At 39.1% G+C, this 27,871-nt stretch overlaps 2 protein-coding genes across 31 annotated transcripts in view; one reads left to right on the forward strand and one right to left on the reverse strand.

Moving 5' to 3' along the window:
* TFG (trafficking from ER to golgi regulator) overlaps positions 1-527 on the forward strand; it is an 18,692-nt gene extending 18,165 nt beyond the window's left edge. Inside the window, exon 10 of the mRNA XM_010720668.3 lies at positions 5-527. Within this exon, the coding sequence (XP_010718970.1) occupies positions 5-142 (138 nt within the window). The 3' untranslated portion in view covers positions 143-527. The remainder of the gene's footprint in view (positions 1-4) is intronic.
* Positions 528-4,568: 4,041 nt separating this feature from the next.
* Positions 4,569-27,871, reverse strand: part of ABI3BP (ABI family member 3 binding protein) — a 130,528-nt gene continuing 107,225 nt past the window's right edge. For all 30 annotated transcript variants that reach the window (XM_010720269.3, XM_010720294.3, XM_010720238.3 and 27 more), the window contains 7 exons: positions 27,528-27,740; positions 23,035-23,146; positions 13,526-13,605; positions 11,969-11,998; positions 10,819-10,980; positions 6,926-7,039; positions 4,569-4,912 (listed from right to left, as the gene is read on the reverse strand). In XM_010720269.3, coding sequence (XP_010718571.1) covers positions 4,797-4,912; positions 6,926-7,039; positions 10,819-10,980; positions 11,969-11,998; positions 13,526-13,605; positions 23,035-23,146; positions 27,528-27,740 — 827 coding nt within the window. In that variant the 3' untranslated portion in view covers positions 4,569-4,796. The remainder of the gene's footprint in view (positions 4,913-6,925; positions 7,040-10,818; positions 10,981-11,968; positions 11,999-13,525; positions 13,606-23,034; positions 23,147-27,527; positions 27,741-27,871) is intronic.

Here is a 27,871-nt window from a genome sequence, read left to right on the forward strand (position 1 = left end):
CACCTTCCAGCCGCGGCCCGGCTTCACCCCGCCGCCCGGCAGCACCATGACGCCACCACCCACTGGGCCCAACCCCTACGCCCGCACCCGGCCACCTTTTGGGCCCCAGGGCTACGCGCAGCCTGGGCCTGGCTACCGGTAAGGGCCGAATGCCTGGTGCTGGCTGCTGCGGCCTGACAGCCGTCCCCACTCAGATCTGGAGCTGTCCCGAGGCAGAAGAGTTGCTGTAAGTGTTCATTAGTTCTGCGGGGGGAGGGAAGGAGCGACCGAGCCGTTCATGCTTTGAATTGTATCCGCTTCCTAGTTTAATTTGGGGCTGGGGTGGTTTGGGAACACTACCTACGTGTCTGTCAAGTGATCGATTGACATCCTAGCTTGCCTCGTTTGAAGGATATTACAATGCTAGCTGGAAGTTTAGCCCACTAATAACATGATTTACTAAATTAGATTTTGGAGTAAAAACTAGATATGATGTATTATAAATTGTAATGCTCACATGGAAAGCTAATAAAAAAACCCTGAATCTATTATGTGCCTTGTCTTGATTTTAAAGTCTAGGTAGTGCAGAACAAGAAAACTACATAACAAGTGTGCATCGTGTTCAGTGTGCAGACAGAGAGCTGGGTAATGATAAGCGGTGCTCACGTTTGTGGGCACATGGGAATAGTTCTCCATTTACACACCTAATGCCAAGACATAGAATCACAGACTCATTTGAGTTGGAAGAGACCCTTAAAGGTCATCTGGTCTAACTCCCCTGTAATGAACAGGGATACCTACAGCTGGATCAGGTTGCTCGGAGTCCTGTTCAGCTTCATCTTGGAATCTCCAGGGACAGGGTATCCACCACAGCTCTGGGCAACCTGTGCCAGTGCCTCACTACCCTTCCTGTAAAAAACTTCTTCCTTATATACACTCCAAATCTCCCTTCTTTCAATTTGAAACTATTAACCCTTGTGCTATTACAGCAAACTATGATAAAGAATCTGTCTCCTTCTTTCTTACAAGGCCGGCTCTCTTTTAGATACTGAAAGGCTGCTCTCAGGACACCTCAGAGCCTTCTCTTTGGGCTGCCCCAGCTTTCTCAGCCTGACCGTGTAGGAGAGGTGCTGGTTATCTCATATCACCTCCTTGTCTTCCATGTACCTTAGCATAGCTACCGGGATATTCCCCTGCACAGAGGTGAGGCTGACAGGTTGGTAGTTCCCTGAGTCATCCTTTCTACCTGTCTTAAAAATGGGTGCAACATTACCATTTTTCCATTTAGCAGGAACTTCACCTGACCACTGTGACTTTTCAGATATCATTGTGAGTGGATTGGTGACTGTGTCAGCCAATTCCCTTAGGACTCTGGGATGCATTTCATTGGTACCCATAAACTTACTGACATTCAGGTTCCTCAGGTGGTCACAAAACCAATCTTCGCTTACAGCGAGAAGGGGATTGCTTCCTGAGATCCCGCCTTCTAAACCATCTGCTTAAGGGCTGTGTGTAGAGCAGTTGCCAGTGAAGGCTGAGGCAAAATAATGAGTACTTCAGCCTTCTCGTTGTCTGTTATCACCAGCCTGCCTGTGTTGCTCGCTAGGATGGTTCACACTCCTGGACTTCCTTTTCCAGTTGATGTACCTACAGAAGCCTTTCTTTGTGCCCCTTGCCAAGTCCAGTTCCTTTTGGGCCTTGTCCTTCCTGACCCCATCCCTATACAGCCCAGCAGCACCTCTACTCTCAACCCAGAGTATCTGTGGATTGCCTGTACATTTCCTTCTTGCTGTCCAGTTTGACCAGCATGTCCTGGTTCAGCCATGCCATTCTCGTCTTCCTTTCATGACTTCTTACACCTGGTGATGGAGAGCTCTTGTGCGCCAAGGACAACTTCTTTAAGGTTCTGCCAGTTCTGCTCTATGCCCTTGTCCTTGACAGATTCCCAGGGGGTTTGTTGACTAATTACCTGAAAAGCTGGAAGTTGGCTTTCTTAAAATTAAACTTCCTGATTTTACTCTTTGCCTGTCCAATATCCCTTAAGACTGTGAACTCCACCGTTTTATGGTCACTACAGCCCCTGCAGCCTTCAATCCTGATGTCACCAATCAGTTTACTCATGTTGGTGAGCAGCAGGTCCAGCATTGCATCCCCCCTGGTTGGGCTCAGGAGGTTATCCTCGATACATTCCAGGAGCATTGTGGATCACTCACAGCTCACTGTGCTACGTTCCCAGCAGAGGTCAGGGTGGTTGAAGTCTCCCAGCAGGGTGACAGCCTGAGAACAAGACGCCTCCTGTAGCTGGAGGAGGAAGGCTTCACCAACAGGCTGCACTTAATTAGGCATCCTTGTAGTGGACCCCCAAACCACAAGTCTCCCTTTGTTGCTTCTGTTTCTAACTGTCACCCACAGGCTTTCCACTTGCTTCTGGTCATTCTTAAGGGACAGCTCTTCACACTCTATTCCTCCCTTAACGTAGACAGTAGTGCTTTCTCCCCTCCTTCCTCACCAGTCCCTTGAGAGCAGCTTGTAGCCGTCATGGGAATCATCCCAATGGGTTTTGGTGACAGCAACTACGTCATGGTTTTCCAGTAGCACGGTGGCTTCCAACTCCTGTTGTTTATTTCCCAAGCTGTGTGTATTGGTGTAGAGACACTTCAGCTGGGCAGCTGGTCTTGTCATCTTCCTGGAGGATAAATCCTTCATTCCTTTGACGTATTTACCATTAGTCTTCCTACTACCTTCATCATCATAAGGTTTCAAGTGTGCAGCAGGGTTAGGACCCCCACTAGCACCTTGTCCCTCTAACTCAGCTGTGCTGTTCCACTCCTTGTTATCTTCCCTTTCAAACCCATTGTAAAGCTCTTGCAGCCACTAGGCAGCAGAAATGGTTTTGCACTGTCTGCTGTTGTTAATTATCAGGTAACTTTTCCCAAATATATCTATAGCTAATATATAAAATCTTAGAAATAACCCCTTAAATACTTTAACAAAGGGAGGGGGAGAACGGGTTCATTATTTAAAAGATGAAGCCAAATCCATTATTTTAATACAGAACTGTTAAAGGGGAACAACTTAACACAGGTCCTTTGCCACCCTGACAAATCTGAATGTGATCCCAGTGACTCAGTGCTGAGCCAAGAAAAAACAGATTGAAATCTGTAAAAGAATTCAATAAACCATATAAACAGCAAAGGGCAAAACATTCTCTTAGTTAATATTTTCCGTCTTATGGATTCTAGGAATACATAAAACTGAGAGGAGGGAATAAAGTCATGAAATGGAGCAGCACACTGCTTGAACTCTCATTAAGAAAAATTAGGAAATAAAGCAGGAGCTGAAAAAATTTCTACCTTCCACATCCCTAAGTGTCACTGCTCTCCTAATCAGGCACACATACATCAGGAAGCTGTGGAATGTCATTGCTGCTGCTTGCTCCTCAACCCTAACACATCAGGTGGTCACCCAACTATTCAACAGGGGCCTCTTCCACAGGACCCCCTTCTGCCACAGCTGTTGGCACGGAAACTAGCACTTGCATGTAAAACAATAGGAGAAACACTTGATTAAAAAATATTTTATTAGGAGTACAGTGTACCTGCAATGTACTTTAGAAGGCATTTTCTATAAATGACTATTTCTACTATATATATATCTGGGTGTCCTGTTCATATTTTTCAATACATTAGTAATGTAATGAATAACACCTTTTAAAAAAAAAACTACATCTCTTTATTTAGTACATAAATGTTCAAGCAGTACAACAAGTAGCTTTGGGAGAGGTTTTAATTGCCGTAAAGCAGTTTTAAAAGATCAGTCATCACTATTTCCCCTTTTTCCCCAATGAGCAATGTTTTAAAGCATTCCTTCTTAATAAACCAAATCTGACCGATGACGCCATCATGACCGCTTATTTTTCCTATTTCACTTATTGTCCCAAACCCTCCTGCAATGTACATACACCTCATTTCTGAACCCCTGTCTCTGAAAACAGCACTTTTATGGTACGCCACAGCAACGGAGACCAGTTTCATGTTTCTCCACATACACGTGTACCTGCCTGCTTTCATTAGAGGAACACAAACCACTGCTTCACTACCCACTGCAGCACTTCTAACTTCACAGCCACGGGCTGACCATACTGGAGGTTTTGCTGGAGGTGAAACTTGCATTTGGAAACAAATATGGAAAAAAACACGTACTCTATCATTCAAAGATCCACACACAATAAAACTCAGTGTTTGGGCAAGAGTATGGGCTGTTCGTACGTGTAAGGAGAAAGCACTTCAAGTTTCCTGGTTATTAAAACCTATGGAGACTTTTCTATAATTTATGATGGGGGAAACATGGTAGATTTACCTGGGCAGATAGCTTATGGCACTTACGTTACAAGACCAGTGAATATTTAAAAAATAACACATACTGCATTCCATGACCAACTTTTACCATAACTGTGCCTTAAACATTTATTACAACATTGTGATAAATAATATACACACCATATCTCTTAAAATACCTTAGAAACCATACCTCTAGAATAGGGAGCCAGCTTCCCTATACATTATCCTACACCGTGTCCCTAGCCTGTGTTTTTTTTTTTTTCAATCTAAAAACAAATTTGTAAAACTGGATAACTACATTAAGCAGCCTACGCTATTACACAATTAATGCAGTATTGGCATTAGACTTGCATAAATCTTACACGCCAGCAAACTTGTGTAAGTGACAGGCATACCATACATTCCCATCTTTGAGCTTGCTTGGGGCATTCGCAAGGGTGCTTGATGCTGGGTCTCTTCACCAGGTCCCCATCACATCTACCATTTCCCAGGAATTGATGTTCCACACTCATACCAGCGCACGTAGTTGATGTGAGTCTCCCCGCCTATTTTTCCAAACTTGACAGGTTCCTGACGAACTGCCCTGAAAAATCCTAGAACAGAGAATGGAGTTTGTTTGCAGTAAGCCATTAGAAAGTACCTTCTTCTGAGTTCTCCATGGAGCTTGCATATGATCCCATTAATGGCTAACAATACGCCACAGCCATCGTTCCTTTCCTGCATTTCATGTGAAACCATACCATTAACTCTGGTTTGAATTGTCTTGCCACAACCAGGGAGGAACAGAGCAGCAACGTATGCCTTCTCTTTCCTCTGTTCCTGTCATGTACTAGAAACACAAGTTGCAAATTGGTCTTTCACTTCCTTTTTTGTTGGTGACTTGTATTTGTTTAGGTTTTCAAGCTAAAAATGAATGCAGCTTATGAATCCAGCCAGCTAAATCCAGTAGCTGGAAACAGATTGGCTTTACCTACCTCATGAGCTTATTTCACATTTATAAAATCTTCTTTAATAAGTGAATCTGATACAATTGAGAGGGCAGCTGTCCTGGCAATGCTGAACTGGACTCAGACAATTCCTTATTCCAACAAAACTCCTTTACAAGTGTGGAACACTGACTGGGGGAGAAGTAAAGCCTAACCCTAGCCCTAACCTACACCTACCACAATGCATTCATGCACTTTGGCGAGACGTTTTACAAACAAAGCACTAAATGCGTGAAGGTCTGGTCAGTACCATATTGAAAACTATTCTGACTTTTTTTCTCATCAAAATACTCCATTACTCATTCTGCACGCACACCTGTATCAATACAGACGATGTTCCTACAAGAGGGTGGAACGCTTTGCAGTGGTAATGCTGCAAACAAGCAAGGCGGAGGCTCAGCTGACAGAACTTGCTTACACTTGAGCCTGGGGAACATGAAAAAATAGGCAGGGCGGTCACGGCTGCCTGTAGGACATCCACACCCCGTCCCCTTAGACCAGACCAGCATTTTGGGCACCCACCTTGAATTAGTGTATTCAGAATTACTGCAGCATGAATTATATTTTCCAGTAATAACTTTTTAGTTTCTCATTAGCACTAAACAGAGCTGTTTGATGCTCAAGTGATGATTTATGACACTTAACATTAACCTTGCTAGTTTCAGCATAACACTTCATGCCGCTATGCAAACTGAAAATTGCAATTGGGTTTAAATATGCAATACCAAATGTGAATAACCTGTTGGAATGTTTTAAACAGGAGGGAGGCTGTTTACTACCTCACAGAACCTGAGCCATAATGGTCTTTATTAAGTAAGTCATGGCTCATCTTAGAATGATAGAATCACAGAACAACTTGGGTTGGAAGTGACCTTAAAGTCCACACAGTTCCAACCTCTCTGCTGTAGGCAGGGTTGCAACCCACCAGCTCAGGCTGCCCCATCCAGCCTGGCCTTGAATGCCTCCACGGATAGAGCACTCACAGCTTCTCAGGGCAGCCTGTGCCACGGCCTCACCACACTCGCAATGAAAAATTTCCCCATGACATCTAATCCATATCTCTACTCTTTTAGTTTAAAACCATTCCCCTTTGTCCTATCCAGGTAAAAAGTTGATTTCCCTCCTGCTGATAAGCTCCTTTTAAGTACTGGAAGGTCACAATGAGGCCTTCCTAAAGCATTCTCTTCCCCATATTGAACAAGCCCAGCTCCCTCACCTCTTGCAAGAGAGGTGCTCCAGCCCTCTGATCATCTTCTGGTCCTCCTCAGTACACACTCTAACAGCTCCACATCTTTCTTGTGCCTGGGGCCCCAGACCTGGATGCAGTACTCCAGCTGGGGCCTCGTGAGGACAGAGGAGTGAGGGACAATCCCCTCCCTTGCCATGCAGCCCAGAATACAGTTGGCCTGCTAAGCTGCAAGAGCACACTGCTGGCTCATGTAAAGTTTCTTAACCACAATTTTCATCTTCAGCAATTTCTCATCTCTTCTGCCTGCAGAACCGACAGCCCTTGTTCATTGCCCACCCTGGCAGTGGGCCCTCAATTTACTGGCAAGAAAAAGAAACAGACAAACAAGGGAACTGCCAAGGACTGTTGCAGTGACATTCTTAAGGAATTACCGTCTTTGACTGGTAGATCGTCTTGCTGTCCTGTCCTTCCATCTAAGAACGAGTCTACAAATTGGCAGTGATCTTCTCCATGGCCCCTCTGGTCTCCTATGTTATAGAATTTTCCTGAAAGGAAATAAGCAGCAAAGTTGAAAATCAATGTCCAGTTTAGTGAAGGCTGAAGCCACCCACCAGAGATTGATACTCTTAGCTCTGTAGGGAAGCCAAAGCGAATGCAACCATTCTTTACCTCTCAGGATCTGCTGCTGTAATTAGAGCGTTAAGTGCGTAGTGCAAGCGTAGCACTCATGGCTGTTGACAGCAGCACCCCACTCTGCCAAAATCCATGCCTGGATGTATATTTCCCCTCCTTAACTTTCATACAGTAAGCAAAATCATGTTATTACCTAGAACCTCATTCTGATTGTATAAAAAAATGAGGTTAAGTTTTGCTAGCAATGTTAATAGAAGGCAGGTTTGGTTCCCTGTTGGGAAGTCCTGAGAATATTTAAAGAAGTCCTTATAGCCCACCTCATGACACATGCAAACCCTGTTCTAAAACTTTACAGCTTGTACGTGCAAGTGATATCCCTTAACTAATATATGACCCCGGTGTAGCAACTACTTATTCAGAACGTGAAATGGGCCCATATAGTTCCTTGCAGGGCTGTTTAACAGGACCCTTGACTGTGACTGAGCAGAAAATAAGATCATAAGTACCAAACTGTGTGTGCTGACATTACAGGCTGTCCTTAACCTGTTGAGGACTCCCAGTGAATGAGTTTTGACAGAGGTTTTTACTTATTGATATGATTTGCAAGAAGATTTGCAAAGTTCTGTTCAAAAGATGGAGGAAAACGTGTTGTCTTCACTTCCAAGGCCTAGACAGTTAACATCTTCAGATAAGATCAGCATTTTATCTGACCTTTCACAGTATTTTGTGACATGTCCAGCCCCAGGCTGTGACTTTGAAAGGAATGGTGACAATTAAGGCTCAGTGCTTGGGTATAAGCTAAACACAATGTCCAGTTGTTCATTAGATGTTGGGCCTCCTGTGGCCCTGAATCTGTGCCCACCTGGCTGTGTGACAGGTGGTGAGGTAGCTCATACTATTCCCTAAAGTTCAATTAATAAACTAGCAGCCTACCAATAAATTCACTCTTTCTTGTGTTTCTGTGGTCTGATCAATACTTTGCCAAAAATTCTCACCTCCACTTGACGGTCTAGGTTTAGAAAATAATTTATTACTGTCTAGCTTTGGCTGCAAGCATATTTTTTTCCATGCAAGAATTGGTCAGTGGGAGTTCCTCTTGGTAAATTTTTGATCTGAAGTTGAGAACATTCAGGCTGCCCAAAACTGCATGGTTGTTTTTCTTGTTTTGCCTTTTCTTTCCATGGCTGTTGAACATCACACATAGAATTTATCTTTTTCTGCTGCCCAATAAATGCTTTCTTTTAGGTGGCCTGATTTTCTGGAATGCTTACTGTGACTGCTCTAGAGGACTGTTAAATGAGGTCAGCAGTAGATGCTGCTTTATAGAACAGTCCTGGCATGTGTAACGTGGATCAACTTTTCTTCACTAGGGACAGAATAAAGCAGATACCTTTTGGCTAACAAAAGAACAGTAACTTTCAGATACACACAGTCTTCTAGTCCACATCATAACCTATGCACAATTCAAACAACTGCCATACATCTCTCAAGAGCATTCAATCTTGGTGACTATCAAATTTGTACAGTCCAGTTCCTCAATAAATGAATACACTTAAACATTTTGCTAACAAAAGACTACTAGATTTGTCTTTCTCTTTTGGGAATAATAATTCTGGCATAATTGTTTTCTCAGAGCTCCCTTTAGATTCTCTTAAGAAAATTGAATACTATTTTTATTCTACACATTGTGATTTCTGCAACAGTAGAAGTAAAATTCATGCTAAAAACAAGCATGCAGAGGTTCAGTTTTTGGTAGCTTTATGCAATGGTGTGTCCACAATGCACCCAAATTTCAAGATCATTTTGCTGCTTGAACAGCAAAGCTTTGGGAGATACTTTCAGCATAATGTTGAATAAAGACCTTTTGCTCTTGGCATACTGCAGAGCTGCCAGTGCTAGCAGATACATTTCTGCTGGGCTTGGGTACACGACGGGGCAGGGCAGTAAAATGCAGGAGAACAGAGTTTGGCTTCAGACTGGAAATTATCCCTCTGTAATATGGAGGCCCACACCATGACAGCCTCACTTAGGAGATAGGTGGGAAAAAAATCACAGAACAGATTTCCTCCTACATACACATTTCAGATCCTTCAAATATTGTGACAAGAGGTCAGCACTGTTCATAAGAATTCAAGCGCAAGAACCAAGCTTAGCAAGTATAATGAATACAATGCGGCTGTCATGATCTTTCTCCAGCCAAGTTAAATCGCCATCCTTCCAGCAAGAACAAAACCAATCTAACAAAAATAGAAAAATGGGCTCCTGACATATTACACTTTTATTCTAAGATTGAAGTAGCTTTCATTGCAGTGTTAATTCTCTTGATTTAGAGCTACAGCATAGTCCTGCTAAATTAGCACTGCCATTTCTTCTACTGGCTGGTTGTGTGATACACTACGCCTCATTGCCAGCTTCTGTCATTTGATCACTGCTGGTTAGTGCAGTAACAGCTGAATGAAAGATACCTCTGTTCAAAACCATCTTTTTATTCAGATAATTGCCAATGTATTACTTATGCATGAGGTATTGTACTTAGTATTAATGACTGGGCTTTCCTTCTTTGTCTACTCATGGGGAAACAGTGATGGCAGCTTAATGTTACTTTGGCACAGGCTGTCTTATGGTCCCTGTTTCCCTTTTCACTCCCTGTTACCACACACAGAGACCACTGAGCCATGTGTTGCTGAGCTCAGAGATGGAGCAGTGTTGGGTTATGGAAGATGATTCAATCAATCTATCCTAGTTAACTGAGTTCAACATGATGAACATACTGTCTGCCTAACTTACACTCTGAGACATTACCTATGTATGGTTTTTTTACATTCTTTGTGCTCTGGATCCTATACTAAAGCCATAATAATGGAGACGTCAAGAAAAGATTTCATACAGAAGGAAATCAGGAACTTTGAAAGGATTATAAGTTAAAATATCTCCAGATACACCTTTTGCAATCTCCATGAGATACAAAGTTCTGCTTAAATATCAATCAACTGAAAACCAACACTACAGACTTCTTCCCCAGCTCAGACACAGGACATGTCACTAGATTCAGGTCTTAACTACCTCATTTGCTAATGATTGTAGAACACTGAATAGAACCTGAGAAACTAAGGACAGGAAGCTGCTGTTAGTAATAAAGCATAACATAAGAAAAAGAAAGATGACAACAAGAGATCAAAAACAAAAATGGGCAATGTGAAAACAAAAATGTCAAAGCAGGTGAGAGAAATTTGAGTTGAAATAATGTACTTGTAAGTCCCATAGTAATAAAATAACAAGAAGTTTATGAAATGGAATGGGAATGAATGCGCTCTAACTCTAATCTAAAATTAAGCCCTGATCTTCTACTAAGAACTGTTCCAGGCTATGATTTAAACACAGATTTGGTGCCATTATAGCATAAGCTATTGACTGTCAGACATCTGTTATTTATCAGTTTTCTGTAAGATCCCTCAGGATACCAACAGGTTTTATAAATCAGATGATGATCGTGGAGAAGTAGCACTTGAGTCTGAAAACTCAGTATCAAACAATGACTACTGAGCACAAGCAGACTATTAATGATTAATCTGCCTAGGGACTACATTAATCATACTTAATTACACTTCAACAGTGCCCATCTTGTTAAGCCTCTTAGTTCTTCGTATTTTTGAAGAGTTTATAATGTGAACAACGCTGACTTATCTCTTACCTGTAAGTGAATCGCTGAGGTATATCTTGTATCTTAAAGAATTACACAGCTGCACACCTACAAACTTCTTATACCAGGTCCTTTTCACATATTGTTTCCCTTTGCATTCTGAGTAAGTGTCAGAATTGAATGGAATTTCAGTCCAGATAGCATCCTTTCCCACTGCACAAGAGGAATAAAGATACTAAGGTATGGCAGTTTATATAAAATCATATATAACAAATATATTCTAATAAATAGAAACTTTGATGGAGCAGAAAGCACTTTGAAATACACTAGCATCACCTGTCACCTGCATTTTGAGCATGAAAGCTATGTCAGGGAAGCACTGAGTGCTCCACTATGATTGATGCAGTGAACTGCTTCTGCTTTCTGTGTCAGAGAAGCCAGTTGGGAGCTCTCACTTATTAGGGGAACAATGTTCTCCTGTTGCCAAAATGTTCATTTACAATGTATGTGATACAGTCATTGTTTCTATGTGGAATCAAGACAGGAAGGTCACCTTGCAGCAAAACATGTGTGATTAAAAAAATACATAAAAGTGTCATGAATCACGTGAAAATAAATGGTGTCAGTTTTGTCAAAGTGTTGTTCATTACAAATGCAAAAAGAGCTCAATTTGTATGAATGGGCCTCTGTTCTTCAAAAGCTCAGTCCACCTTCTGCTGAAGACAGCAAGTCTTTACAAGTGGTGTAAAGCGGAGGTGGAGCAGCCCTTCAGAAGCAGAAATTTTTTAAAAACATAATGGCAGATAAATAGTATCCTCCAAGCTGTGTTCTGTTAAGTCACTTAAAAAGTGTGAAATAGCTTATTCATTTTGAAGAGTCTTTCCTTTGATTTAATGACAAAACTGAGAAAATATGAGGCCATCTTTGGCTCATCTGTGTACATTGGTTTGAAGCCATCCCAGCTGCCATGGGAGCATCACATCACACTGATTGCATTCTGCTCAGGTAAACAAGCAGCCTGGCATGCATTCCTGACAAGGAATATGGGTGGAAAGAATTAATTCAAGTTCAAAAGCTATTTGATTCCATAGCTCATTTAACTGGTACAGTACAGACCACCACCACCTCCATCCCCCTTAAAATTACACTATTTCTGAAAAAAATCCTGATCGCAAGACACAATAATTTATACAAGGCTTACTTGAAATAGGCTCACTCACTCTTGGGTCCGCTGTGGAAATAAAACAAACATTCAATCAGACATTGTAAAATTAACATTCCCATTATAACAATGGAAAAGCATTGTCAAGTGATTTTCTACTGTTGACATAGGCTGCATGTTGTGAAATAGAAAGTGTTTTGGAAGCAAAGTTCACTTTCATATTGAATTTAAAAAAGAAACGTCACTGTATGAAACTACAGCATCAATGTGCTTTTAAAAATTTTACTTATGGGACTCTGTGTTCAAAGCAGGTTCTAGTGAAAACAGGAATTTAAACCTGTAAAAGTCAATTCTACTGCACTTCTTTTTCTTTCTTTCTTTCCTTCTTTCCTTCCTTCTTTCCTTCCTTCCTTCCTTCCTTCTTTCTTTCTTTCTTTCTTTCTTTCTTTTAAATTTCAGTCTCTATACTTAAATAAAAGACAGAAACCACTTCTGTTACACTTGCCACTCAAGACTTGGCTATGAACTCCCAAAATGTGAGAAATGGATGTGTGCAATTAAGACAAAATAAAATGTAATGTAATGCTTCATTTGGCCAAGCTAAATAGGATACAGAACATAAGCCTTGTCATTTGTGAAAACTGCACCTGGCATAAACATTAATTCAGTTTTGACAATCTAGGACTACAAGGAGTGTATTCATGGTTTTAAATACGTGTGGCTTAGTCTGAACTCCTCCCTGCCTAATCCCTTGCTCAACTGAAATTCTCATCCATCAATGAGCATTAGACCAGGATCATTATGTTATTACACCTGGCTCAAAATACAGATTAAGCAAGTCCTTTCGAAGAGGTTGAACCCATTTTTTTATTTATATGGTCCTTAAATACTATCAAACAGAAACTACCTCTACACAAAAGAAGACACCTAGTTTGTACAGAGTCATTTAACGTCTACTGGAGTTAGCCTTACTGGGAGTTGAAATACAGAAAGCAAGGCAATCTCTGATTCTCACCTTTGAGTCAGACAAGAGTTAAGCTTGAGAATGAGCCAGTGTTCAAAACAGATTTGTGTATACCTCTTCAGTGTTTTCACAAGAGAGTAAACAAGATGGAAGAAGACATACTGGGACACCAACTGTTCCAACTACTACTGCTTGATCATTTTTTCAGCCTTAAGATATCACTATTTATTACACAGCAGCATTTTGAACAGGTAGCAAGTTGTGTATAAACACAGTAGTCCAAAGAAAAACTTTATGTTCCCAATTAGAACATACTAATGAGTTTGATAAGTATAAAAATACAAAGAACACTGATCTTAAAAGACTGAACATTCTTTAAAGTTTGTTTCTTCACAGGAAACACCAGAAGATCTCTGTGTTCCTGCCTTTTTCTCTTCAGTACGACCATCATGCCCTCACCTTCTAGCCACTACTGAGTAGTAAAAAGCCAATCTGGAGATCAGAAAGAGCAAGATCAAACTCACAAAATGAAATTAAGTAAGAGAACCTTTCATATATCTCAAACAAATGGATTAAAGTTGGTTCACAAACACGGATAATAAAATTACAGTCAAACCTTTGTAAGTCTGTACCTGATTCAGTATTGAAAGCCACAACATTGCTACTCGGACCTTCACCAAGGGGGTTTCTAGGTTTCACATGGAATTCGTAACTGGAGAATAAAAAAAAACATCTGAATTAAAATTTTGCAAACCAACCATTTTCTCAGATTCTGGAGCAAGCAAACTGCCAACATACACCTTGGTGCTATTCATTTCTTAGAGAGGAACCCAAGGGCGTTGTTTCTTGCTTAGAAAACACTGAAGTGTTCTTTGTCCTAACTGTTCAAAGCCTCTCTGAACATGTATTTTACCAACCCTTTCCATAATTCTTTGCACAAATATTATTAATGTTTGATTTAATGCACCACTGGCTTAAGTCTCCTCTTGCATGTGCAGTTTCAGTTCTGGCAAAAGGAGCAGTTTAAGTGAGGTCAGAAACAATCTGATAAGGAGAGATTGAGTAAAGCACACTTTGCTCATTTTTAATTCATAAGAACACAAATCCAATGCAATATCTCCCAGTCTCACCACCACCAACAGATGAGGCCATTGTTGAAATGCAAGGTGAGGATCCAGTCACTTAAATACATGTTAACAGCAAATATAGGAAATAATAGGAACATATTGTGCAATGTCATCTTATATTTTCACAGTATCACCTTGAAACACCAGTCTATACTGCAGTTATCTCGTGATTTCTCTTCCACATAGCTCTGCTGGGAACCAACCAAATGCTAATTCAGCAACTCAGCTGACATTCAGTGAGATGCTGTGGGTAAACAGTGATTCAAAGTTAGCCGCAAGACTAAAAATGGTGCACAGAAGACACCAGCCAGATGAGGCTGAAAAGAGGGTTACAAGAGTGGAGACTAGACATGGCTATGATCTTACCTCTCTGGGCTGCAGGCTGGCAGCACCAGGGAATTTCTCACTGCTCAGCAGCAGCTCAGTTTTTCACCCAGTGCTTGTGCTTACCTCTAGGAGCTCTGTGCCAAAGAACTGTGATCAGAAGCGTGTCTACACCAGTCAAAAGCACCCTCCTCATGTCTCCCCCTTGACTTAGAAGCAATAATCTACACTGTGCATGTCAGTCAGTTACAAATATTTTTCATATGCTCTGGGTGCTTGTAGAGTGAACCTCTTTTAATATATAACATTTTTTTTATCAGCTAGAGAGATGCACAGGACACAATGTACTTAATAGACCAATGACCCTAATAAACTAAACACAGAGCAAAATGAGAATCCCAGAATTGGGATTGAGCTTATGGTATGATAGAGTTTACAGATCTGACTGTAAATTAAAGTCATGGTGTGTCTCCCTTCATAGAAAACCAAATGAAATCTGCCTTTTTGTGCACGAGATGGAAGATCTGAAAAGTTGGAGAGGGATTCATTATCAGGAATGTACTCATAGGAAAAGGGGTAATGGTTTTGAACTAAAAGAGGGTAGATCCTGATTAGACATTAGGAAGAAATTATTAGCTCAGAGGGTAGCGTGGCACTGGAAATAACAGCCCAGAAAAGTTGTGGATGCCTCATTCCTGGAAGTGCTAAAGGCCAGGTTGCATGGGGCTTTTGTCTGTCCAATCTAGTGGGAGACATCCCTGCCCATGGCAGAGGGATTGGAACTAGACAATTTTTAATGTCCCTTCCAAACTAAGCTATTCTAAGATTCTATGAATATAAAAATGTGTAAAAATGCTTACTTGCTGCAATCTTATGCATTTCAGCACAAGCTACAAGTCTGGGGAGAATTGCTTAGAGGTTCAAGAAAGTATGTAGGACAAAGTTAAGAAAGGCAAATAGGAAAGCTGTATAATGATTATCCCATGCCTACATCATAGCTAGATTTGATATTCATGAGAAACTGCAGCCTTTATTCCATCTTTATATCTGTGCACCCATGATGCCAAATATTCTGCTACCCAATATATGTAGCAATCTAGCTCTCTCACACCTCTAACCTCTTTAAGACTGATGTCTTACACATTTGGGAGAGGACTAGGCCTCCCAAATCCTTCCAAACTGCATAAGACAATAAAAGTCATTGTACAGATTAAATGGACTTGACTCAACAGTAATTACTGTGCAGAGCACATTTTTCCACCATAGGAAATCACTATTCCACATGGAACCTTGGCAGATGTAACTGTTCCTGCATTTTTCAAATCATGCAAAAGGAGAAGATGGAAGACTGCAGAACAGAGAATATCTGAAGAAAGGTTTTCATCATAATGCTGAGGACTGGAGGAGTCAAGTACAGTCCTGGGATATAAGGTCAACAGGTTGTGAGGTGCCTGTGGTTAAATAACAATCATGCAGGACTGTTTCAATGTACTGAGCTTTTCTTTCTCTGGAGAATGTGCCGGAATTGCTGTGTCACCACACATAACAAACAAAACTAGGTTAACAGTAGGAAACATTTCCTTAAGCAAATGATGCTTAGCTTGTTTGAGGAGTCTCTCTCTTAACCAGGCTAGGAGAAGGGCCAAGAGAAAAGCGAAGTGCTTACAAGTGACTGTGGCATCAACAGAAATTTAGTAAAATGTCAGTTTTGTGATAAATAGTACAAAAAAATCAAGGCTTTTTCCATTATTTTTTTCCCCTGTTACCTTCATATTCCTATCCTAACAGCATTGCAGGTTTCACTGTAGTTCTCATCTTCTTACCCTTGCTGCTAACAAAAACTTATCTATATGCATCAGGAAATTTTTCTCTTCTATGTGGTTAGCACACTTTGGCTAAGTGCAATACCACCTAGATAATGATAATGACAAGAGCAGGTGGTATGGATATACTATAAACTTTCAAAAAGGTTCTGGCTTCCAGTTGGGATTATTTAGCCTAGAGAAGATAAAGCTCTGTGCAGACCTTACAATGGAGATCTTTCAATATTATAAAGGAGACCTTCCAATGTGGAGGCCTTCCAATATTTAAAGGGGGAAAACTTGGGGAGGGATTTGTTACGAGATAGTGTAGTGACAGGACAAAGGGTTATGATTTAAATTCATTATTTAGATTGAGATTAATATTAAGAAGAAATTCTTAAACATGAGGATGGTGCGGCACTGAATCAGGTTGCCCAGAGAAGTGGTCATCCCTGGAAGTGTTCAAGGCCTCATTGGATGGGGCTTTGGGCAAACCTGGTGAGTGGGAGGTATCTCTGCTCAGAGCAGGGGGGCTGGACCCAGATGATATATAGGATCCCTTCTAACCTAAAACATTCTATGATTCTACTGTTCAGTAGAGGTATGAAGACTTACTTGGCATGGCCTTTGAGTAAATTAATTATGATATTCTCTTTTTTTAAACATGAAAAAACAAACAAAAAAAAAACCAAAACAGTATATCCTATATATATCCTACACATTTTATCTTTACTTCATGGTTTTGGTTTTCTCTCTCTCTTTTTTTTTTTGTATGTTCTTATGTGTATTAATTTTTATTAGGTTTTTTTGTTTTTTTTTCTGCATTTACATTTCCTGCTATTTATATTCCTCAAGAGACCTTATGGTTGGAAACATACTTTACCTAGGGATACAATCTAAATCAAAAGTCCAAAAAGACCCCTCCAAATGTACTTAAAAGGGAGAAAAGTATATTTGAAATTGTCAAACTACTAAACCAGGGAAAAGATCAGAACCTTTTCCCGTGGAATGCAAGCATCACAGTCTTTTTGTTTATTACTAATATTTTTTGGAATAAAATCTATCACCAATAGACTGAGGGGACACCATCCCCCTTTTAATGACTATCTGAATTTCCCCAGGGTTACTCTGGCACATCTGTGACTAACACAGCAGAACTGCAGTCTTCATATTTTCCTTTATTACCTTCCACTTACTGCCAATACAAACATGCATGAGAACTTGTTTTCAACAATATTCAGACTCTTTTTTGAAAGCTTGTATAGTAATTAGTGCTGCAAAGTTTCCTGGACACTAGTGACATATTCTATGAACCTAGCTGCCCTTAAACAAACCACCAGAATGAAAGAGAAAATATACCCTTAATTTAAAAAAAATATTTCAAGATAGGGCAAAGATAAACAGAAATGACATATTTTGTCAGGAGAACCAGCAGAAACAGGAAAGTAAAAATGAAACCAGATCAGATGATTTGGAGACTTAAAAAAATTAGATCAATTTTAAGCAGTTAGAAAACTATTTTAAAAAAAATAAAGGCAAAAATTCCTTTGGAAATGAGAAAGTAAAACTGGAAGCAAAAAAAAAACAAAAAAAAACAAAACCAAACCAAAACAAAAAAAACAAACAAACCAAACAAACCAAACAAACCAAAACCCCAATGAAAACCCCAAAATCTGTTTTTAATATTTTAGATTAGGAAAGATGCATTAAAAAGTGAAGCTGATCTTAATGATGGAGAGAATGGAGATGAACACATCATTACTATGCATGAGGCAAAATGAAGGAATCAAAAATCATACTAAGCCCATTTCTATGTCAGGTCTCTCTAGGCGGATTACAAGCCAACATCTCAATTAAGGAAACGCTGAAAAAACTGAATAATTAGCTTACTTTGCTAGATGCTCACTTGGCAGATCTTGCTTGACTATTATCATAGGAGAAATTGCTGCAGTACTTTCTTTGTTTAAGGGCAGTGTAAAACTAAGAACAGACAAAAAGCAGAAAGAATGGGCTTTTGGGTATGCCAGTGAAAATAAGAGTTCCAGTGAGGGCAGTCCTGTAAACAAACTCAAATATATGTGATCCGTATGACAAGTTAGATGGAGTGTCTCCTCAAAAGTCTGGTTGGAAAATAGACTGAAATTATTTTGACCAACATGATAAATCTTGTGGTTTGGCTTTGGATGTTTTCCAAGTAGAGTAGATGGTGCACTTCTCAAAAACCTGCTCTCAGCATGAAAACTGCGAACTTTCCATTTGGAGGACAAATATTAAGCTAACAACATAGTTCATACTAGAACATTCTTTTCTCTCTTTTTTCTTTGCTAAGAAATAAATGATATTTGCCTTAATATACAAAAATATGTCAGCCTGCATTAAAGAATATGAGCAAAGTTAAGATTAACAAGATCAGAAATCACTCGCATAAGAAGTAATCATACAATAATTCAGGTTGGAATGGAGGTCTGAAGGTCTATCTGATCCAGGCCTCTTTTCATTACAGAGCCAACTTAAAAGCTATATGAGATTGCTCAGAGGTTCACAAACAAGCTCACAGAATCTCACTGCTTGAATGAACTAGAAGAAAGGAGGATGAATGGTGTTGAGCTATTTTGCTTTGTTTAATGAAAAGAACTAATTGAAGAATAAAGATAGCAAAAGCTGCAGAAAATTTGGTGTGGTATGTGTGACAACAAACAGAGGGCTGACTGAAATGTGACCTGAATCTATTCTAAAATTCTTGAAAATAATGTGAAAAATAATAAAAGCTAACTTCAGTATAAAGTTGTATATGTGATTATTAACTCACAGGAGCACTTCTATAACAGAAATTCTTAAGTAGAAGACATTTTTAAAACAAGAGAAAGATTTCCTCTTTGAGCACAATTAGATGAAGTGATGAAGTGGGCCTGCAGGAAAGATGGAGAGAGACTTTTGATAATGGCAGGTAGTAACATGACAAGGATAAATGGTTTTAAACTGGAAGAGGGTAGATTTAGATTAGATATTAGGAAGAAATTCTTTACTGTGAGGGTAGTGAGAGACTGGAGCAGGTTGCCCAGTGAGGCTGTGGCTGCCCCCTCCCTGGAAGCATTCAAGCCCAGGCTGGATGGGGCTTTGAGAACCTGGTCTACAGGGAGGTGTCCCTGCCTATAGCAGGGGGTTGGAACTAGATGATCTTAAAGGTCTCTTCTAACCCAAACCATTCTATGACTTTATGATTCCATGGTAACTCTCTGTGTAAGAATTATCCATAGTCGTTTAGCTTGCATAATGTACAACATGCTTTGAGATATTTCAGGTAAAAGCAAAATATTTGATGAAACTAAATAAAAATCTAGATCCAGAGTATTTGGAGCCAGATAACAGCTTAATGCCAGGAGGTGTAGCAGTTTCAAGAACTCTGACCAACCAAATAATGTAAATCACAATTAATACTTTCCAGGTTGCTAAGATGAACAGCATCTTTCTAAGATGTGATAGTGAAATACCTCAAGCATTGTGCTTGGCAAATCTCCAGGTGAAAAAGACATACTTGTCCTATAAGGAAAACTCTTTAAATAAATGCAATTGCCAGGCATGCTTTACTAAAAGAGAATGGAATAGATATAATGTCCCCTTTTTTCTGGAAAAAGGTGCAGGAATCTTAATGCTCCAAGGAAATCAAACTGCACGGGAGTTTGTAGAAGTCTTTTTTTTAACAAGCATTTGTGTGGGAAGCAAATGACTGTGCCTCAAATTTATTTAAAGGGTATATGTCCTCACATTCTGACAGATTTTTAATTTCTACTCTCAAGTCCAGATGTGTTGTGATCAAGTCACCAAGAAGGAATAAGGTTGGCATACATGTTATAAGACGAACAGGAAATATGACAAACTGCCAGAAACTTCATTTATGTAGAGTAGCCCTCCTAAGTTGCTTTTTGTCTATGAAGATTCATTTTCACTTCCATATTAAGATGGTATGAATGTCTAAAAAACAAGTAGCTGATAACTGCACTGCTAATGAGAACTCCATTTCTCTTATGGTAAAACTATTTTTTCTGGATCTAGTCACTTTTCAGGTAAATGGCCATTATAATAATCCTCCTTTTCAGAGAAACTTGTATCCTGTTTAACTTCCACGTTTATAGTTACTGACAGCTGCAACCACACAAGCAATTTTTCAAGAGAGACTGACAGTCTCTCATTGCAACTGTCTTCCTAACACAGTCCAAATTTCTTAAATACTCCAAGTCTGGCCATTATCTCCTCATCTGTAAAAGCTGTCTTCCTCAAGAGGGGTGCCTGGCTTACTGCAGAGCTTTCCAGAGGTGTAGCAGTATGATCTACTTGAAAGAAGAATGCAAAAGAAAAAAAGGAACAGCATGATCTGTCAGGCACAGATACACTCATTTTTTCACAGCTGCCTGCTCTGTCCCCTTTGCACTGATGATTTGTTCATGTTGCTTCGCTCCTCCTGGATATGGGCAATTAATTCTTTAGCTTCTGGCGAGGCATTAGCATATCCTATCTGTTTTACCTCAACAGGACAAGGGGGGCTGCAGACCGTCTTTGTTGTGTAAAGCTCCTCAAGACTAAACATCTGGAGAATTACAGGCTTGAACTGTAATTCTGCTGCCATAGGAAGTTTCTGGTTAAAATTTACTTACAGAGACTGAGATTCAATATTCACAGTCATTCTTATTCCTTTTGGCAATTCTCAATTTAGATCTGCCCAGATTGGATCAATCTTGAACTTTCCTCAGCTCTGGAGGCACTGAATCTTCAGAGCAGCATATGGGATTCACACAGCATCACTGATGGCTTCAGGAAAGTTGGAAAAACTAGAATCTCAAATTCAGCTCGTCAGCTTCTCCAAAGTGTTTCAGGGCCAAGAGGTTCTTTCCTAGCTAATTCACTTTCTGCTACTGAGCATCTCTTTCCATATACTTGCTAGTAGTTTTGTAAATGTTGGTCCTTTGCAAGACGGATTTCTTTTTCTCCTCCAAGTTTCTTTTCCAGCTCCACCTCTTCTACAGCTCTTTCTTTTAAAGCTAGTTATGGAAAAATCCACTTCCTGGATTTAATGTATTACTTGATGAAATTGCAGACATTTCAGGGACTCTGTTAATTACTTTATACAGCTGTGTTTCGCTGTGTGTCTCTCCCTTCTATTTTCAGTCACCTTTACCCACCAGGCTATTTACATAATCAGTGAGCAATCAGCTCCTGACAGATAGGAAACCTTTGTTGTGGACATATGTTTTTCTTCGCAACACTGACACTACATGATGCCAGTCATCTTCAATGACTTTCTTACTTTTTCTGAAATGAATGTGCCAACAAGCCTGGATTCAAACTGCAACAGTAATAACTTCTTATCCTTTTGAGTCTTCAAAATTAGGGAACACACATTTTGAAATTGGAATTTAATCAAACAGAACTGCACTGAGGACTTCACCTCCTTGAAATCCTGTGGGACTGAAGGGACATGCAGTACTGCAATTCACATAAAATATTTTCAATTTCAGATGATGGCTTCCTGAATCCAGAAATACTTGCTGCCTTTCGCTTTTGAGAGTGGGAGTGGGGATTATAGCTGTCACCTCATCAGAGTGAAGGTACCCCATTTTATCCTAAGGCATCATCTGCCAGTTGGTGCTGATCTCATATTAAGCTTGTTTTAACAAAATCCACACTACAAAAGACAGCTGGTCTCCATGGTCTCTGCTCTGCTCTTGCTCCCCAAGCCCCAAGTCTTCTCGTAGGTACTGACAGAATTGTTCCAAATTAAAGTTAAACAAACCAGCTTATCTATTTCCCACAGTTCCTGTCCTCCTTATCACCTTTCCAAGAGTTCTAGCCTGCCTCCATCTTGCATCCTTTCTGAAAAAATAAAAAAACAAAACAGTTGTCTAAAGATGGTTTTCAAGAATGCAACTGCCTCATTCCAAAGCAGGGATTAAAATAGAAGTGAAAGCACAAACAGCAGTGCCCACTGTCTTTCTTCAGCTACTAGTCCAGAGATCTTTTGCTTTGCTGTCTCATCTCAGCCTCCTCAGTTGATGAAATGGAGGAAACTGAGGCTTGGTCTTCAGCACCAGTTGTATTGCTAACATAGATGACAGAACAACATACTGGCATTCACCCTTTCACAAGCAGTGTGACTTTAGGAAATGATAGAATACTTTCCCTTAGGAAATAACAGAGATAATCGTGATTATCAGCATTCTAACCATTTTTTGAGTTTGTTTCTCAGCAAAGTTTTGTTATTGTTGTTTTTTAATTAATTTATTTATTGTTTAGTTTTGCTTAGCCTTTCTTTTCCACTTCCTTTCCTCTTCACTTTCTGCAACAGCTCCTTATTCCTCCTGGAAGCTGCCAGTCACAAGTAGGTGAGCTAAAACCAGTGTGCCAGATTAATCCATGTCACCTAAAAGTTAAACTACGTGATGGGTTCTGCACAGAATTTTGCGCTATATTACAAATTTAATAATAGTAAGAGAAAAGGAGAATTTATTTGTGATGGGAAAATATGATTACCATAGTCACGGTATTACAGGAAAAAACACTTGTCATTCACTAACTTTACAGTGAAATAAATGAACAACAGAAACACAGGACACTGCTTTTTTCCCCCTCTCCCCAGACCATTCATGTTTTATTGGAAATTTCCTAAACGTTCCTCAGATGTGTCTTATCTGTTAAAAGAAAGCAATATACGAGCATACCTTTTCCTCTCAGAGCAGGATTAAAACCTATTTGCTCTAATACATTATATATATATGTATTATTTGAAGCAACTGTTCTTATATTTATACATACAATACATTTTCATTTGAAGTAGCACTTAGCTGACAGTCTAGATTAGTTGAATTAACTTAGAAAATATTCTTATTTAATTACCTTGTGTCAGGTTTTAGGTTTTCTACAGTAGAATGAGTTTGATTTGTAGTGATAATTGACTTCTCCTTTTCACCATCAGTCGCTCCATTTTCAGTTGACACAACCTCATACTCTGCAAAATTACAGTAAAGAGAAATTTGCTTAAGTAGTAGCTCTAGCTTGAGCGTCTTTATTGCTCTCTCTTTTCTCATCTTTTTCTCATCTTCCACTGTCTAAAAGGCTGCATAGATGTTTCATCTGTACAAGTCTGGGCATCACTATTCTAAAACAGTAGAAAAACTCCTGAAGAGTTCCAATTACACATTGATGAGTGTCTAGTCCCTCATCTTTTCTCATAATTTAGTTGAGGGACAGAGGGTATTCAACATCTCACCTCTGCCCAAAGGCACGCTACTGACAGAATTCTGAACAGAAAGAAGTTTAAATATCCTTTTATCTGAATAAAGAAGAATCAAAAATGGAATTACAGTTTCTAAATGCTTAAACCTTGATGAAGCTAAGTTTTTAAGATTTCCACACTAATTTTGGTTGTGCACTTAGGGAATATGTCATTTTAGAATTAAATAATTTTGTTTAAATTTATTTCTGTGTTTATATTACTTATAGAGGCTCATTACTTTCTTTTTCTCTCACTGGCATGTACCACCAAGAAGAAGTCATGCTCTGAGTAGGGAAGTAACACCAGGTGTTTGGGAAGAAGATAACCCTTCAGCAAACCATAGCTAAGTCCAAGACACAGTCTCTCTTTATATATATCCCCTGACATGATTCTCAACAGCCTCTTCTAATGAAAACATGGAGCATATTGCTGATTTTCCTCTCTGTTAAGAAATTCACAGCTTCTCAGGATCTTACTTTCTCTTCCTAAAAACTGTCTGTAATCCCAAGTTCAGCTTTGCTAATTGTAAGCTAACACAGCAGAACATTTTCAAAGAACATGTGTAATTTAGATCCATAGCACGGTGGAATAAAGCATGTATTATACTGCGAAAATGAACACTAGAACTACCTATGAACCCTACAAAGCGACTTCTTTCCCTGTTTTTTTTCCTCTCATGACACTATTAGTTTTTAAGTAAATATTAGCAAGCTGTAGGGCTTTTTTTTTTCTTCTTAATTTCTCCATACAAGTATATCCATTTGTTGTCAACATGGAAAGATAAAACATTACCTGCAATGAAATTCAGTGTTGAAAAGGAATAAAATTCTCGCAAGTGTTGCTGGACTTTCAGACTCTCTGTCTCTCGTAGTTTTGTAAGAAAATGAACGTATGCCCAAATACAGAAATGAATTGATCTAATTTTGACTGTGAATATGCAGCTCTGTCTTTCTTTGCACTCTTCTTGCAAAAAGCAGGCATTGAAAACACTGCAGTAAGTTATTTAATGGTGATACAATTAAGTTGGAGTGCAAAGCATCCCTAAAAAATTGGTGTACTAAAATTCCAAGCTTCTACACCAGTCATTCAGTCCTGGTAATTACATATATACATGCACATGTGGATTTTAAATCACTTGCCATAATAGTTTCAAAAGGATCTTTTTATATCATATCTTAAAACAGTTTCAGTTATTTGGAGCATATATAGAGAAAGTTAAACTTTAAAATATGTTTAAGAGTATGTAAGAATATCAGCATGAAGCAAAGTATTACTGCTGATATTGAAGATTTCAAACTTTCTATGCTCAAAAGTGCTCCTCTAGAAGACACCCCTGAAGAGCAGAAAACCACTGCCTGTTAAAAACAAAATCAGAGACCTGCAGAAATGGATAGCTCAGATGCAAAAAACCATGTGATTTGAACTTTTAACTCATTCAAGTTGGAAAATACAACATAAAACAATGTGTGCATAGGCATGTGCTTGCATGCACACACACAAAGAATTACTGGAATGCATTCAGCACCTGGTTGTTACTACATATTGACAATGAACCTCAGTGGATTAGAAAATATGCTGCTCTACATCACACAGGCAACACAACCAGACTAGCAGACCACCAGCAAAAATGTCTTGGTCCCTGACATTTGCAGCCTTTATGAAAACAACAAGGTAAGCTTGATCACTGTTTTGGTATTATTTGTCAGACCTTTCCACTACTGAAGTACAGTTTTGTTTTTAGTAATAACCAAAATGATGAAAACCCTCATGCAATACCTTAGCTAAAGGTCAACCAGAGCAATTCTTTCTTAAAAAAGGCTTAAAAAATTACACCACTGTTTCCACAGTTCTATCTGAAAAAAAAAAGTTTGACGCGCAAATCAGAACATTGAGAAAACATGCATAAAAATACAAAAATAAAAAGAGATGACAGAAAATTTGATTTGTTTGTCTAAACAAGTAATATTGTATTTGTGCCAACATGAAATAATCACCTTTTTGAGAAAATGGGATTCATTGCCTTCTCCTGAATTCAGAAAATATCTTTGGATGAGTCAATAATGGAGTTATTTTTTTGAAGTTAAAATGAAAGAGACAAACTCAGTGGGAGTATTTGTAAACCACAGAGTTCAAACATTATGTGTTACACATAGTGAATTTAAAAAGAATCGAAATTTACGATTCTAACATTACGGGAATGTTGTTACTTCTAGAAATTAAGCTACCTAAAATGAAAACTAAAGTTTATCTCAATGAAACAAAATGAATCCTATTTGCATGTTCTGCAGAAAGTTTTAATCTCCATTCTCAGAAGAGAGAGGATTATGCCTGGTGTCTCAGAGAAGTCTTCCAGAAGAATCTCAAAGAAAGTTAATTTTTACAAACAGTGATTACAGCAAGCACTTCCACCTAAAGACTTACAAAGTATAGTGTGTATTGCTTGCTCTGTTTTCACTGCAAATGTGAAAAAGAAAGGAAATAAGACTGTATTTAAATGGCAACCAGGCCTTGCTTTCATCACTACATGATGCATGTTGACATTTTTCCCTGCTATAATGTAAATATTTTTATATTTCTGTAATTGAACTAGTAGTGCTGCAGTGGGTATGACACGTTCAAGAAAAACAGCAGGCCTGCTTCCAAGAAAGCATGCAGACTAAGTGAATATCTGATCTAATCAAACTAAGGTTAGGTATGTAGAAAGGCCTCTAGATATCAACAAAAACAACAGAGCAAAACAAAAAGAGGCACTGCAGTACTGCTTAGAATGGGGACTGTTCACAGAGCCTCTCCTCAGCCTCATACTTAGGCTACGAATAGGTTCACGCTTCTTTTTTTACCAGCACAAAACAGCAAGTTAGGTAACCATTCCTAACTCTTGTTGATACTTTATACTAGCCTATAGACATTTTTTTCCCCTTTTCATTCATCAGGAGAGGCAACTTTTTTCCTGTTTCTCAGAAGAGAAGATGCAGCTTAATTTTTGTTTTGTGTGTCTCATTCAATTTGCATTTATTATTTCCCAAACTGTGGAAAGAGCAAGAAAGAATGGAGGCTGAACCTAGTAATCATTTCTAGAGGAGCAAGAAAGGATTAATTTGGGAAAGAGAATTTATGACAGTCATTATTATACCTCTGCACTCAAATCTGTCATGACAGGCATATAGAGCAACATCTGAAAACATCCCACTTATATTCTAAAGTGAATGGCTAATGATCAAGTCTTGCTCTCCAGACTTCCTACTTTTAACTATTCTATTCTCTTAACTATTCTATTCTATAAGGCAACACAGTCAAATCTGTTTGGCCATAGTAGTGGTGTACCAGTGATACTGCAAATCAAAATTTTCTTTTATGTCAGAGGTGAAAATGAAAGTCATTTTCTGACAGTACAGAGGAACCATAAATTCCTCTCAAGTGTTCAAATCTGGTCAGCTTGTGTTGATATATGGAAGATGATTATATGGAAGAATTACGAGTGGTCTCCTTACATGTTTACCTGTCTAGGTACTCATTAATGCCTGCCTCACAAAGTGTTTACTCTCAATACAATAACTTTCTTTTACAAATGAGAAAAAATAAACAGATGGTTTTAAACAGAGAGAACTTGGTGATCTTATGGTGGATACTGCAGATAATATGTGGCAGAGTTCTGCTGACCTACTAGAATGATGTAAGCATTCTGGCTTACATTTCTGGTTCGCTGATTCACTAATCAAAAACATTCTTAAGGCACAAAAGATGTCTATATTGTGTGTATCTAACTTAATAATAAAGAGTGCTGTTACATTGCTAGAACTTCGTGATTTGTTCTTATCAGAAAGGTTGTAGATTTTTTGCTTATCTACAGTAAGCAGAAATGTTAGAAATGAAGGGAATATACAGTCATATTTCTTAAGTATCTTTTTGTGTCATCACAGACTCCAGTGATATAGCTGAGAAAATCTTGTTCTAATCTATTAGCATTTTCTTACACATAATTGACAGACAGTAGCATGACACAAAAGCTCCTCCCTAATCACAGTATTTTCTTAAATTGCATAAAACCACTGTCAAAGTAAAAATAAGCTAGAAATACTGTAATCTGATAAAATAGATGAAAAATCAAACCAACCAGTAACAGTATCATTGTCTGGTTTTTCCCAGTCCAATATGACGAAAGTTGGACAGCCCTCAACAGTCACAACTGTTAGGTTGGTTGGAGGATTCTGTGGAGGACGAGTAGGTTCTTCTTTGATGCCAGCCTCTTCTTGAGGGAAATGTTCAAGAGAGCTTGTGATAGAGCAAGGCACATCATCATCTTTCTTCATATACTTGACATGGGGTGCTAAAAGCAATAAGAAAAGGTTATTATTCGGTAAAGAGTACAAACAATGATGTTTTAGTAAATCAATGCAATTCCACCCAGTATGCAACTTCCAGTTTAGGGACTATAGCAAAAATATGCACAAGTCAAAA

This window comes from Meleagris gallopavo, chromosome 1, assembly GCF_000146605.3.
Source record: "Meleagris gallopavo isolate NT-WF06-2002-E0010 breed Aviagen turkey brand Nicholas breeding stock chromosome 1, Turkey_5.1, whole genome shotgun sequence".
NCBI classification, from domain to species: Eukaryota; Metazoa; Chordata; class Aves; order Galliformes; family Phasianidae; genus Meleagris; species Meleagris gallopavo.